The sequence below is a fragment of the Harpia harpyja genome, chromosome 7 (genome assembly GCF_026419915.1).
Source record: "Harpia harpyja isolate bHarHar1 chromosome 7, bHarHar1 primary haplotype, whole genome shotgun sequence".
Classification (NCBI taxonomy): domain Eukaryota; kingdom Metazoa; phylum Chordata; class Aves; order Accipitriformes; family Accipitridae; genus Harpia; species Harpia harpyja.
The window spans coordinates 57,593,091-57,608,498 of NC_068946.1; the positions used below are offsets into that span (position 1 = coordinate 57,593,091).

Sequence of the window (15,408 nt, forward strand, 5' to 3'; positions counted from 1 at the left end):
TTTTAAGCTTTTACTGGTAAAGATTCTTGAAAGAGCTTTACAAGAGTTTCGGTGATGGCTGTGTAAGCAGAAGTTATCACAGGTTACCCACGGTTACCCAGGACTGTGTCCAGTCGGCTTTTGAGAGTCTCCAGAGATGGAGACTCTACAGCCTCCCTGGGCAACCTTTTCCACTGCTCTACTGCCCTCACAGTTTCTAACAGCAATACACTAGTGGCTGACAAATCTAGTGATTCTTCTATTCCCATAGAAATGTCGGGGCAGTTTGCAGACAGAACAATTGCATGCAGGTTGAGGCCGAGCCAGGCACCAAGTTTAATGCTGGTTGTGTTCTCTTCTACCGAGAATCCTGATTTTCTTTCTTGTCTTCACTGTGTATTGATCTCTGAGGACTGTCGATGTAAGCCAGCAGTGGCCTTGGTAGGCACATAGCCCTGGGCCAGTCCTATCAACATTCTCTCTTCCTAAGGATAGTTAGCAGTGGTACCCAGGTTTTTGCCACCTTCTGGTCTCCTGCCCCAAATGTGTAATAAAAGTGCAAAGTTTGCAACTGTTACATGGCAAAGTTTGTTTACTGCTTCTTTGCTTTCCGGTTCATGCCAGAGTAATCTGGTCAGACCTGGGCTGTTACAGTCAAGCTCTCATTCTGTCATTTGTTTGGGAGGTGTCGTTGGTGCACTTCACCCCATAGCGCTTGCAGGGAAGCTTTTGCAGCAATAGGATCCTGTAGTGTTAATACTTTTTTTTTTTTTTAAAAACATCTTAAGCAGAACTGCAGAATTATGCTGTAGCATAATTTTATAGCAGATATGTTTTTAAGTGGGTTGAGAGTCTTTTGCTTCACTTCGGATAGGTTAAGGGAGAAAAAGACAAAAATCAGTTATCTCAGAAATACATATTGAGAGAAGTCTGTGGAACATTGTCTGTTCTGCAGTCACTGTCAATATTCAGACTTAAGCAGTCTGCACTTCGATTGTTTTAGCTTTCACTGTTTTGAAGATGGCGGTCCTATTCCTTCATGTTAAAATAATCTGAATTCCAACATCTGCACCAAACTCCAGTTTACACGTATTTTGGTAGTTAGCATTCATCTGGTTTCTAAGCAACTTAAATTGAATGAAGAATTAGATGTGTTTTATGATGTTTAATACTGACATACACTGTAAAGCTTTTCATTGCAGTTATCCTCTCTATTCAGTAGAAGGATAAGTTTAATCTTAAAGTTCAAGTTCTCTTTTAGGATATTAGGCTCTACAAAATCATTACTTTAGTCAGCCATCCTTGTATCTTTTTGTATCTTAAGGAAGAAAAACCCACAGTTTTTGTTAATCAGATTATGCCTTTCAGTTGCATCCCTAGGTGCAACTAAACTGGGATTTGATTTCCATTCTCAAAGCTTTTTGTGTGTGGCTTTTAAAGCTATTAAGTTGTTTCCATGGTTACTTTGACCACTGAATAAGAACTCTGGTCTTGATTGATGCTTATGAAACTTTTTTGTCCGGAGGCTACTTGGCAGTGGAAAATGTACAACTCAGAGGTTTTAAAAATAAGAAAGCAGGATTTCACAGGACTTTACCTTATGTTTTACTTTGACGCTATTAAAAAACTTGTGAGAGGTCATCTTCCTCCTATTCCAGAACTGATGTTCGTCTGTTTTACATTGGGGTAGAGGCGAAGAAATATAACGTAAATGTAAAGCATTGTTCTGGTAGCTAAAATATTTGAAATTACTAACCTTTAAGTTAGTAACAAATAATTTTGGTTTTCTGTGTGCATCAGTGTGTGGCATCTGGTTATATTCGGGCATTGTAACAAATTGTATTTTGATAGCTGTTACTCGAGTATTTTTCTAGTATTGTTTCCCTAATATCAAGTTATGTGGAAAGCATAATGTATTACCTTGTGGATCCCACAAGCTTGTTAATTTTGAGTCTGTCTTGTCATATATGTGGATCCAAGTATCTTGTGGGAATTTTGCTGCAGGTTGGATGAAGTGTGTAGATTTGGTCATCAGCCCAATTTATACAAAATAGAAGATGCAGGATTAGGATAAATTAAATATACAGAATAGATTCAGTGACTTAGGAAAGATGATATGAGCATATAAAATGAAACTTGCCATCCCACATTATCACATGTGTAATTTAACTACAGCCAGCCGTAAATAACATTACTTGTGTGGATATAGAACCTCCCTTCATGCTGTACTGCAAGAATATTAAATTTTGTAGGTCCATTTAGAGAGCTCGTAGGACCAAGAGACAGAGGTCATCTGCCTCTGATTTTGTCCTGTAACTCACTGTGATATGGACCCATGAGCCTATTATAAAATTGTGTGTGTCTGAGGCAAGTGCTTTAATATTCAGTTGAACTGGATTGTCTCTGTGGGAACTTGGTATCTCGCAGTCTTAACTTGGCACGAAGCAGCTATTCCTCCTGCTGTGACTCCGTCATATGTGGTAAAGAAAGGTGAGCCTCATCCTAGCATCAGCTAGAGACAGGGTATGTTTCCAAATCTTCTGCCCCGTTCCGCCCTTCTGCACACTTACTTCTTTGTGCCCCTGCACCCCCTTTCTTTACCTCTTGCTCCCTTTTGGGGGGTGAGAGCATGTTTACTCCTGTCAGGGAGAAAGCCAGTGGGAAGAATAACCCTGAGGAGGTGTGTAGGGAAGAGAGAAGACAAAGCCAGCAGCTGTCCTGCTTACCCTCTAACCAGCCTAGGTCTATGGACTTGGGGACTGCCTCATCTGAACGTAGCTGTTAGTTACCATCAACAGTTTACTTCTCTCTGAACAGCCCCTTCAGTCCATGTAAGGTTTTAGAATTCAGATGCCACGCGTTTCCACTTACTATTTATCAGAGTTCTTCTTGGATCATGGGGGTCTATGGGGAGTTGCTCTCCTGGTTTGTGCCTATGGCTGGGACAGTATTCGGAAGGTTGTGGTGTAGTTCTGTTGGTTCCCTGCTATTCCTGTTGTTTATGTTTTTTGAGGCCACAAATGTGGGATTGGTCCATTAGGTGGTGTTGCATTTAGTTAACAGTTTTTTAGGAAGGTCCTGGAGGAGCAACTGTGCACTTTCTGCTTTCTTGGAATGATTTGTGTCTAGTAGCTGTCTGCGATCCCATAGTATCCTAACCGTTTTTAATTTATAATGTGCTTTTTTTCTGCTTCAGTAGAATACGTTACTGTTTAAACATGTTCCAACATCACTGAGGATATGATGTCCTCATAGGTTGAAGCCAGTATGGTTGGCTTTTCTCAAGGTGTGCTTTTTTGCTCTGAAGAGCTATTGTGTCCTAACAGCATGGGTATGTGAGTGACAATAAGCAAAAGCTTGTTGTAAAATTAGGAAAATAAGTGATTGAAAAGAGGAATTTCTGTGGTATGCATTTTGGATTTTTGGTTTTTTAAGTCATACTGCTCTTAGATTCCGAGTCGTGAAAGCCCTATCTTTGTACCTCTCCCCACAGTATCTGCGGTTGCTGTCAGGAAAATATAATAATAAGAAAAATCAGAGTAGTGCTGTACCAAAAATTGCTAAGATAGAGTGGTGTATATATATAGACTGTAAAACATCTTTCAAGTTACTGTCATCATCAAATAATCTCAATTTATTGATTAGACTTATGCCAGCAGTGTATTTAGCCCTATCTAACTCTCTCCCATGGTGTAGTGTTTCATATACAGTAGAGAAGGGTAAATTAAAATCAATTAAAAATTCAAAAGTCTACTAAGAAGACAATAAATTAAACACTGATTGTGCCATGGTAAAAGGGAAAAACAGAAATTAGGGAATTGCAGGTGGACTTACTAACCCTGAAGGGGAGGAGGTAATTTTTGTTTGTTGTTCTTGTCTCTTGCACCCCCCCACTAGCATTCCAGCTGGAATACTTACACAAATTCCAAATTACAACCTTGGTAACGTGTCTAGTAAAAAAAACTGACAAGAATGCCAGTATTTTCTAACTATAGTTAGCTGCATTACCGTGCTACTTCCTTGCTTTTCGCTTACGTTCAATGGAAAAACTGGAATATCACAACAAGTTTCTCTGTGCATTCTTCAACAATTTATGAAGCAAACTCACATGTATGGTATTGAATAATAAATAATAATATACCTAATGCTAAATCTGTGTTTAAAAACAGCTATTGTGAAAGTTTTTAATTTCTAAGAGAGCAGAGAAAGAAGATCCTTAGCCTCTTGATTTCCACTGGAAGTGAATGGGAACTCAGTAATTTAGATATCTTGGTGTTTCAAAAAAATGTCATATGTGATTATAGTCTCTAAAATATTTAGTCTTTTTATTTTAAATATATACTTAGGCGGTACTTTTTAAGAACGGTGTGTTACAGCTAGCTTTCTAAACCTTTGAAGCTGCTTTTCTAGTTCCCAGGATTTTAAAACAATAGTTATACTCCTATAATAGTTGCAATGGACTTCAAAAAAGAATATGAAGTTACAGTTACTTAGTTTTTAATTTCCATCTTGACTTGATGAAACTAGAGTTGTTGCCTTAGAATCATTACCTGTTACTATGAATTTTGTTTGAACAGAGAGAACTTTTGGAAGGTGGTAGTTTAGTTGGTGTCAGAGGAATAAGAGAGTAAGTTTTATAGTTATGAAATGTTAAGAAAAGTTTGAATCTAGCATAGCATTCTTCAAGGTCATTTATCATACATAGCCCTTGTGTGGTACTTGTGAGGAAAAAAGTATGGCTAGAAAAAAAAAACCCAAATAATCTCAAATATGTGCACCTTTGGAAATAGGGAATTAGACTTTAACATTCAGGCATGTTTGGTTTTCTTATCTTCCATGCATACTTCTAAAAAAAGAGAGCGGTAGTTAAATTTACAAAAATATTTTAACTTTTTTTCAGTGGGTTAGGTTTGTTTTTTTCCTTCTGACACAGTGTGGAAGTTCGTTGTATACAGTTAATGCTGCTTGTAGTGGAATGTAGTTGGAGAACAGCTGTTAAAAATTGAAGGCAACAATTGAATGAGAACAGAATGAACAAGAAATGTGGATCTTGTAGAGCCACATTTATCTGAAGTGTTTCCTTACTGTAAGAAAATAAACCTGTTATGAGGGATTCACATCTGAAAAGATATTACTTCTCCTTTGTTTGTCTTTTCTTCTAGTTGTACTTTGGGTTCCAGTACTTCAACCATGCTGCTTGTTGCACGTGGACTTGTTTAAAAAATGTTCTGGCATTCTCTTTCCTCTTTGCATCAGTTTTGTTTTGCTGTTTCTTATCTTTGGTCATACCAATTCAATTTCAACAGTAGTTCATGTAAATTATTGAGCAATACCCTACTTTGGATATTAAAAAAAGCTGTAGTTAGTTGTTAACCTTTGTTTTTCAGCTCTGTTTCTGTTATCTGACTAGGAAAAACCTAGCACTTTCAACATGTATTTCTGCTGTCTTTGAATCATTACTGTGAGCAATATATTTTTCTGTTGTTTTGAAAATACAGTCTTGATGTAGCTGAAATTGCATTTCCTGCACCAGCAAGAAATTTCTCTCTTTTGAGTGTATTTCCCTGTTTTGATGTGCCACTTAGTATGTTGTGAACCAATAGCTTGTTTTTTCCCTAGATAAAAAAATCACCATTGCTGTCAAATTGCACATAACTGGATCTCTCGGTTTTAAAACAGAAAGATAAAGCTTAGACTGGCCATCTATGAGTGTACCTTTCAGCGATCCACCTTTTAATTGAGTGTAAGGGGTAACCCGACTAAATTCTTCCTTGAACTAGTTCAGTAAACAGTATTTTCGGCTGGTCTTGACTTTCAGGATATCACAGTGATCCTAAAATACTTTTTCAGCTGTAAAAATACTTCTATCTTCATAGGAAACTTGGTTTTACCTCTAAGGATGAAATCTGGAAAGTACTTGCTGTGTTGAAAGTGAGGTTTTTCTTCCCCCTTGCTATGTCTATTACAGTAAAATAAAATCTCGCTTACTTGTATATTTAAATTTTTCCAGTGGCTATCTGGATTCTGCAGTGGAGGGTGCACAGTAGGATGAGTCATGCTGAATTGTTGCTGGCAGATATATTTTCCTATGTTAAATACTTGTATTTCAATGCAACTCTATGCTTTTTATTTTGGTATATCACATAACAGATGACAAAATTTTATTTTTAGCAGGTGACTCCTGCCCAGAGAATGCCTTGCAGGTTATAGCAACATCTGGCCACAATGGAGATTTTCCCATTGGCAATCAGCCAGTCTCTGAGGACACTTATAGAATGAACTTGACTAAAGGAGTCTCAATGTCGCTGCCATCTTCACCTCTGCTGCCACGCCAGTCCTATTTGATGCAGTCAAGATCAAACAAAAAGTCTCCAGGTAAAATGAAACTGATGAGCAACTAAAATCTTCACAGCACTTTAACTCAGTTTTCAATACACTTTATATAAAGTAACACAGTAAAATCATGTTAATCTTTTGCAATAAGAACAAGAGCAGTGAATGCTTTTTGCATGTTCCCAGGGCAAAAAGGTAATTGGTGATTAAATAGAATATGTTATTTCATATAGCAAAGAATTATTCTAATTGGTATTGCAAATACCTCTATTGAATTGTCTGAATGTTTAAAACTCATTATTTATGATTAGTATATCAGTTAGGTAGAAGACAGTGCAAAAACCTTTGTTTATGCATGTTAGTGACTGTGTAAGAGTGAATGTTGTTTGTGGCTTTTAAGTTCATTTATTTTACTCATATCTACATACATAAATGTATTAGTAGATAGATGGCTGCTGAAGTTGGAACAAGAAACTTGTTAATTTTCAGTGGTTGTGTCCTTAATAATGACCGTGTACTTATGTGTGAGCCTTGCTAAATAAGGTCCTCCATCTGGATCTCTTTTTATCAGCATTCTGTACATATAAATCATTCCAACATGCTAGCATCACTTAGGTCCATTCAGGTCAAAGCTTGAGCTTCAAGTGAAATTGTCCATGTTCCTATTACTTGTGGAGACACTTAACAGTTTTGTGGTTCTTTGTTGTAAAGTTTATAAGGTCTAGGAACAAAGTGTCAAAAGTTGGTTTTTCTCAGCACTGAGAAATGTCTTGGTTAATGACTCATTTTACATAAAATTAAGGAAGAATTGTTACTCAAAGAATTGCCACAGGATAGTAAATACAATTTGTAGAAAGTATTCTTGGTTTAAATTGCCTATCAATATTTACTTTTTCCTTTCAAAATTTAAAAATAATAATCTCACTTCATGTTTAATTTTGGGTTGATTTTGACAGTTCATGTAAATATTTTGAGCCACGGAATGTTATTTTGTTTGTTTTGTCTCTTATTACAAGTGATTTGTGTGGTAAACAATTTCAAAAGGTAGGGTGAAGTCCTTGTAATGGAGAAGGAAATGGTATTTTTGCCAAAGACTTAACTGAAGGTCGGGATCTAACTCTTAGTTTTGTTACTGTTGGTAAAACTTAAGTGCATTCTAGGTGCATTTGAGATAATAACTTACTAACCTCCCTACTCCATGGTTTACTTTAGTGACATGCATTTTCATAAGGAGAGTATAGGCTGCTAACTGTTTCTCATGCAGAAAATGTGTAGCAGTTGACAAATTTTGAATGAAAAGCCTTATTCACAATGACTTCAAAGTCATTGCACTGTGATATATAGCCAAAGAAAAAGATTTCTTAAGATTATGAAGTGCTGCGAATGCATTGGCATTTATGTGTTACTATTTTGTACAAATACCTATGCAGGTGATAGGATGCTGATGGAAACATCCCGTGCTGTTCGTTTGACTTTCAACAAACTATAGCTAATGGAAGATGATTTAATATAAATTATCTGTCTATGCTGGGGCAGGAGTAAGAGAGAGAGTATACTAATGTACTGATTTCAAAGCACTCTGAATTAGTAGCTTACAAATAGCAAGTTGAAGATTTTTCAGGGTATGGTGGATGAAAGAAGAAAGGGTTGCATGGAAAGTTAAAGTAGTATTCTGAAGTTAAGATGTAGTGATGAAGTTATCTAACCAGTGGTAGAACAAAATTCTAATTTCAGTCCTCAGTTTACAGGTGAAGTCAAAGCAAGTACTTAGAGATGTATTTTTCAATGTAAATAATATCACTAATATTTGTTAAAGTCTTTGAAACTGTGTAATGGAGTAGAGGGAAAGATTGTCCCTTGACACATGTAATCATTTGTTCTACCTTTGGTTTTGTTCTGTAGTTCTGTTTGTATAACCCAGGCATGTCGATGGTCATACACATATAAGGTGATAACCTTGCATAACTTACTTCCTTGAAATAAAATTCTATTTAGTGTCTACTGGACTGAAGCAATATACTGTATATATAATCAATGGTAATTATGAACAAGTATATTCACTAAATGCTACCCAGGAGTTTTTCATAACTTTTTATTGAGTCTGAGTAGTTTTAGTTAAAAATTTTGCTTAGTAAATTAAAAAAATCAGATTTTCCTGACGGTGTGTTTCAGGGTTATAAATTCAAAAATAAAAGGTGTAGTTAACCAATAGTTACTTGCACTAATGTTCTTGAAAACATCTGTATTTGAGGGCTTCGTAGTCAGTACATTACCACTTTTCTAGCAAGTTTGTCTGTACTCTAGCTTACATTTATCTAGTCCTGCATCTATATTTGCTCATTTAAAAACAGCTACTTAATTATGCTTACATGATCAGTGAATAAAAATAGGTTTTCCTGGTTAAATAATTTTAAAATGATGCATGGAAGAGCATTCTGCAGTAAGAAATGCACTGTAAAATATTTTAAGTTTTTGTGTAACTGGTATTAACATTCAGACTCTTTCACAGGATTAGACTCTAGTTGGTGATCTCTAGAACAGAAAAATCTTCAATGTAAATTAATTAAGCAACGAGTTGCTCTTACTGCTTTTCCTTTCATTGCCCTTTCTGCATATTTCCAAGTGGGTGTTAATCTGTGGCTTCAGAGGGGTATTTTTGGTTTTGTTTTTTGTTCTAATTTCACCTCTCTGCTTGGCTTCACTACTGCCTGAGCGGCAAGTATTTCTGTCTATTGTCATTTCTTTAAAATGTGCCAGCATTTTGAGTAGGACTCGAGCAAACTTTTTCCTTTTATAATTGCTTCATCCACTCGCAATCTAGTTATCCATCACATAAAACTGTTGAAAAACCAGCATTTTAGTTCCACCAAAAGTGATTTAGTTAATGATGGAAGTATGTTTTATACTCAATTTCCTACCTTTTTAGAAAGTTGCACACTCATAGATAGATGGTGCTTGAAAGAAAGCAAATTCTTTGACTGCATCTTGTTAAGCAAAAGGTATTGCAAATACTTTTAACATCTTAATAAATGTCGGTAATTTACTATATCATTTAGCAGTAGTACCATATGAAAAAGAGCAACAGCAACAAATAAAATATAAGGCCAGTTTGTAGATTTACATTCAAGCAACGTATAAATTAAAACAGAAACTGTTTAATTTATAATTTAAAATAATGAAAATGCACTTATTTCCCCCTTCATGTCAGGCATATTCTTACTTGCGTGAATGTTTGCAAATTTTGAAGGTTATTTTACCTTCTGGGTTGCTTCGGGGTTTTTTTGAGTTTTATCTAATTTTTTTTTAATTAAAAATGCGATGGTAGGAAGAGGATGTTATGCTTGAAATTATTTTCCCTGTGAATGTTGTATACCTCTTTGTAGTTTTCTACTCCAGATGACTCGGAGAATAGAATGCTTCTGCAAGTATGGATTAGCCACAGAGGTACTATGGGGAGCATGGTGTTTTTGTTCTGTCCCTTTAGACTAAGAGGATTTTGTTCTGTCATAGGCATATTTGTTCCATGAATAATGTAATTATAATTTCTCAGGTTTGGACTCATCTCACTGGGAAAAGCACTTAGATACCTCTAACTTGCTAAACATCAAGGTATCTGTTCAGAACAGATTTGGAAATTGCTAGTCTGGGGACTCCCTGGATGAACACAGGACTTTTTGGGTTTGGTGTCACTTTGAAACTGCTATCCTGATCTCTGGCATCCCACTTCTCATTTCCTTTCCCTCGTCTGCTACCCCTCTAGGTAGGGTTCAGGCTTGAGACTGAACTGATCAGTCCTCGTATGCTAGGAGACCAGTACGTTAGCACTGTTAGGTATTTTATTGTTCCTATCACAGTGGGCAGGCACGATGACAAATGTACACAACTGAGACACGCATCTTTGCTGCAGCGCATGTGTGGTCATAGCTGCTTTTTTGCCCATCCATCTGCAAGTAGGTCAGCCACTAGAACCTCATAACACATAGGCAGGCAAAACCACGGGAGAGCAAGCTGAACTTCTTCACTGGCACACGGAAAGCTGCACAATCCCGTTTGCATGATCTGCTGTGAGTGACATTGTGTTTTAATTATTTGCATAGGAGGTGGGGGAGATTTTTCTTTTGTGGGAAGAGCTTGGAAGAGTACCAGTGTTTCTGGCCCCAGTTCAGTCCTCAACTCTATAAAAGGAGGGAAGAGAGAAACTATATCTTAAATTACTAAGGAGCCTAAAATTATTGGCAGAACTAAAGCGACTGGTTCATTTGGAGTCAAAAGCTTCCTTAATGAAATAGTTCATTGAGGAGGAGGTGGGTAAACGAACAGAAACGAACAGAACAAGGAAAAAGTCAGCAGGACAACTCTGGGAAGGGGAGCAGTAAATGAAAAATTGTCACAGTAAGTTGAGTTTCTTCTACTATAAAGCTAGAATGAACATTGCTTGGATTGGTAATCTTACAGGTGTGCAACTAAATCAATATTCATGCTCTTAAAGAGCAATAGTTGATTGTACTCTGATTTAGGAGAGTCAACTAAAAGAATGAAAACAGTGATTTATAGAGGAGGTTCCAAAAAATTGGTTGTTGGAGTTTAAGGTGTTAATGAAAAATACTGTTGCTGCCCTTGAAGTAAATGTTTACTGACTTAAATTATTGATACTGTCATGCCTGAACAGAGAAAGGAAGCAGCTTTCCTTTTAAAGACATCAGTGAATATCAAAGATGACTGCTGGAAGAGTCTTCCATAAATGTGCAATAGAACTTCTAGTTAGTTTTTAAATTAAACTTTAATTAAAACTTTTAATTAAAAAAATAATCTGCATACCTGAAACTTGAGACTAGACTAGGTAAGAGAACTGGTTTCGCCTAAGGCTTCAGTTTTGTGCACCGATCTTGAGAACACTGGGAAGCGGTTCCTCTTGCACGCACTAAGCTATCCAAGTGCAAGGTCCTGCACTGGGGTCGGGGCAGGCCCCAGTATCAGTACAGATACGGATTCATTTAATGCTGATGGGAGGGAAAGCCAGTTCGGAGGACTAGGAAGGAGATGCAGAAGTTACAGTAACCTTGTGGAAAATCAGCTCTTCTGCAGTCAAAAAAGCATTAAAAATTACTAGGAAATCAATAGATGATAAACAAAAAAAAGTATAATTATGGAATTGTATAAATCTGTAGTTTGTCTTCCTCAGGAAGACGCTGGTGTAGCTCTGGTGATACCAACTTTAAAAATCTACAACAGAGGTAGGAGAGAGCTAGAGAAGGGCTGCAGGAATGACGAAAGGTGTGGAATGGCTCTGAAGGAGAAATTTAAATAGATTTGGCTGGTATTTTTCTGTGTGGAAGAAAGACAATTGGTGGGAAAAGGAGACAGTATGATTACTATTTCATGCAGTGTCGGGTTAACTTGTGGATGGTGCAGATTGTTAAAGAAAGGCTGGGATAAATTCTTGGAAGGAAAATCCATCTTGAACTCTTAGACAGAAAGCGACCGCTTCTGACTCGGGAACGTTAAGCCACTTAACACAAGTCAGGAAAGGTGTACCAGGGAAGTATGTTTTCCCTAACTTAGATTCTTCTCTGCTGTTTGCTGCTGATAAAATACTGTCCCAGATGAACCTTTTATCAGACCTGATTCAGCCATCTTACACTTTTGGAAAAGAGCTTCCATTGTGCAGGTGCAGTTCATGTTTAAATGGGTCCTTTTTCATCCATGGATTAATTCATGTGTCCTAGTCTAGATTAGTGCACGAAAATAAAGTTACTATGAATTTTCCTAGTTATTGCAATGTCGTGCATCTGATTTGCAAGTACCGTAAGTCACTTCCACGTTAGTTTATGAGGAAGAAAATGCAATAAAGGGTCTCTTCCACAGCTTAAAGGGTGAGTGTTAAGAATACGTCCTGAAGATACCTCCGTTCTGATCTGTTTTACATGACTGCTACATGTTGTTCTGGTTCTTTTAGAATGGTTGCTTTTTGTTGTTCAACTTTGATACATCTGATTATACTTCTGCTTACAAATGACAGATTTGGACTGTTGTCTCCTTAAAGGATGTGATTTTGTTTCAAAGGAATGTATTTTTAGCTGCTTTCACCAGGGCCAATGCCCTTTGTTTTTGTTATGAAACAGCATCGAAAGAGCACCCTCTGGTGATAGTTGGTAGCTAAGCTATCTTTTAGTTCAAAAAATGTAATCGTCTCATAGTCTTTAGGTGGAGATACAAACATACGTTCATATATGACTTACATTCCCTGCCCAGTATTTCTTAGCTAAGAAATTAGGTTATCGCCATATTCCCATATTCCACTTCTAGGTGGAAATCTGAAAGAACAGGTAGGTCCCGTAATGAAAGGCCTCAGCGCTCTGGTAGAACCAGATCGTACCCGGGCCATAATAATGTATGTAGGCCTGTGATGTAGCAGGCCGTGCATTTTCAGCTCAGTTACAGTGTGCTGGGGTGGTGTGTTACCCTGGGGAGCCTAAGGCCAAAATGGAGAGAGTTGCAACTTGTCTTTAAAAGCAGTTGTCAGCCTTAAAGTGGTCATGAAAATGAGCAAGAAATCAATGTCGCTTTCGGAGGCTTAATGTAGCATCTGAGACTGCTGCCAAAAGGAAGGATGGGACACTTTGTGTGACTGCAAGTGTCATAGCCTAAATATACTGCGGATTTTTAATAAACAAAGTGTGGGATGTCTCGGAGAACTTTGGCGTGCCCTTGAATTTTGAGTCAAGTAGAAGGATGCTATTTGAAGACCCAAATTGAAGACAAGAAAACCACCTTATCAAGGGTGATGTGGTATAGTTAGCATCAGTCCTGCAGGTCCCTCTCCAGTGCTTTCTGAATGGGGTTTACTTTGCTAGTGAGGGAGATTGCAGACCAGAAAAAGGAAGAAAACTTGGAAGCCTGAAGTGCAAGACCTAAGTTACATACTAGCAATAAGGAGGAAGAGCGAAGGGAAGCCAGCCTACTGGAGTTGTTTGTAGTGTGCGGCTTAAACACCACATACTAAGAATAACTGGCAAGCCAGTTCTATTTTATCCAAATACTGTGAGCACTTTCAAGTAAGGTAGGTAGGTAAGTACTTCTCCTTTTGTTACTGGTGTGAGAGGAAGAAAGTGAGACCTGAAGGGCTGCAGTGGCAAAGTAACACTTAGCAAGGCAATAGCACAGTGAGGTGGTTATACACTAGGACTGAAACTCAGTTTGTGCCTGTGTTGTTGTTTGGGGGTTTTTTGGTCATTTTTTTTCTCTGATTCCAGTATGTTACAGGCTATTTTATTTTAAAACTGTTTCTTGTTGTTATTGAGGATGTATTTTTGTTGTTGTTTAATGGCACATTCACCTCCTGTGTTTTGAAAACTCTACCTTTAGTTATGTTTCGTACATTTAACTTAAGGAAAGGTGCTAGCTGTATCCTTCATTGCTGTCTTGAAATCTCATTGTAAAACTAATTAAAGACATCACTTGTCAAATGCTGCAGTAGCATCTGTGGATGCAGTTACAGCTGTCCATGTATATTAAAAGAATAAGTAGCTGTAGACACTGAGGCATTGTCATGATTGACAAATGTTGGCTTCAGAAATAGTGAAAAAATACTTTCACAACTATTTGGGAATTTACCAGTAGCCTTTTACTTTTATCTACTGGAACTCTTTCGTGTCATGAGACTTCTGCTTCTTCTTGATAAGTTTGTGAACTTCTGTGGGAAGGAAAGATCTTGCTTAATAGCTTGATAACTAAGCTGCTTTCTCTGTTTTTTTGGCTTGGTTTCCTTAGGAAATGAGAGAACCAAGCTTGCTGTATAACTCTTAACAGATGAAGTAATCTTTGTAAAACCAGCTTTTCAATCTGGCACTTCATTCATGATATTATAGTTCCTACAGAAAAGAATACTTACCTAAAATCTTTTTTCACTCCTTTCTTTTTAGAAATGCATGATTTCTCAGTCAAACAGTATCTAATGTGTTATTCTATAAGATTAAGGGATTGAAAGACTATAAACTGTAATTTAAAAACCTTTTTAATACCAGTTTGAGTTTTACGTGAAATCCGTGTAAGCTACGGATTTCACCATAAGCTACAGAATGAATTTTAAGTGCTTCCATCAAAAACATTGCTTTTTAAAGATTCCTTTAATATTGTAGCAGGCAAAACTCATGAAGATATATTGGTTAAAAATGGGCCTATCATAGGCCTGTAAAATCACTGTGTGGGCTTATGAACTGTTAGGACATAGGATTCATTAACAGTTGTTTTGTGCTGGGTCAGTGATTCTCTAACCAGGTATCAGTGTGCTACTGTGATTATAATGATTAAGTCAGGGAAGTTTAAAAACCATGGCCACAATTTTGTCATCTTTACCACTGATACTCAGAGTGGGTGACTGAGCACAGCTGCTTTCTTTGTGGAAGCATTGCTGGACTGAATTCATTCAGCAGGTGAACAGGCAGTTCAGTTTAGAGGAGGGGATGGGACACGGAGGATGTGTTTACCCAGTAGCATAGCTAGCTGTTGCTCCAAAGATGTATTGTGAACTGCCCTTGCTTCACATACAACCGCCTCTAGCTTTCTTGGAGCTTCCTGGCTTCAGCTCTGGCCATCTTTGGAGGCACTGGTCAGTGCTCAGATCCAGAGTTCTGACACTCCGCAGTTACAGTGTGGACACGCAAGTAACGTTTCCTGACCTGCTGCTGTTTCACTTCTCATTGACCGTAAGTTAAACTGTTTGTAAGAGGCCTTCCATGGCCCAGTCCCTAGTTCTACAACAGGCAGAGTCAGAAAGTGAAACAACTTGAAAATTGCAAAGTTTCATAATAATAAAATCCATGTCCTGCGGCAGTGTTGTAGGTCTGCTTCTTAAAAGGCTTATTGGTTTTGTGTACTGTGTATCGTTTATTGATTGTTTTCCATTCGTAAAAAAAATGAACAAGGAAAAAAAATCAGCCTCGTCAGTAGCTTATTGCTGAGAGATATAAGAAATAACAAGTATTTGAATTCATTGCCTGATTTTAAAAAAAAAAAAAAAAAGAAAAAGAAGAAATAATGTGACCATGTAACTGTAAGTTCAGGATTCTGTGGAGTATCACAAGAAACGTTCTTCAT

General features: G+C 37.3%; 1 protein-coding gene across 7 annotated transcripts in view; it reads left to right on the forward strand.

Moving 5' to 3' along the window:
* The window catches only part of TANC1 (tetratricopeptide repeat, ankyrin repeat and coiled-coil containing 1), a 102,983-nt gene that overhangs the window by 38,145 nt on the left and 49,430 nt on the right, over nucleotides 1–15,408 (forward strand). For 5 of the 7 annotated variants that reach the window (XM_052792996.1, XM_052792992.1, XM_052792999.1 and 2 more), the window contains one exon: nucleotides 6,151–6,354. In XM_052792996.1, coding sequence (XP_052648956.1) covers nucleotides 6,255–6,354 — 100 coding nt within the window. In that variant the 5' untranslated portion in view covers nucleotides 6,151–6,254. Of the gene's footprint in view, nucleotides 1–6,150; nucleotides 6,355–10,295; nucleotides 10,377–15,408 lie in introns of those variants that run through there. The other 2 variants (XM_052792994.1, XM_052792997.1) reach the window with 2 other exon arrangements.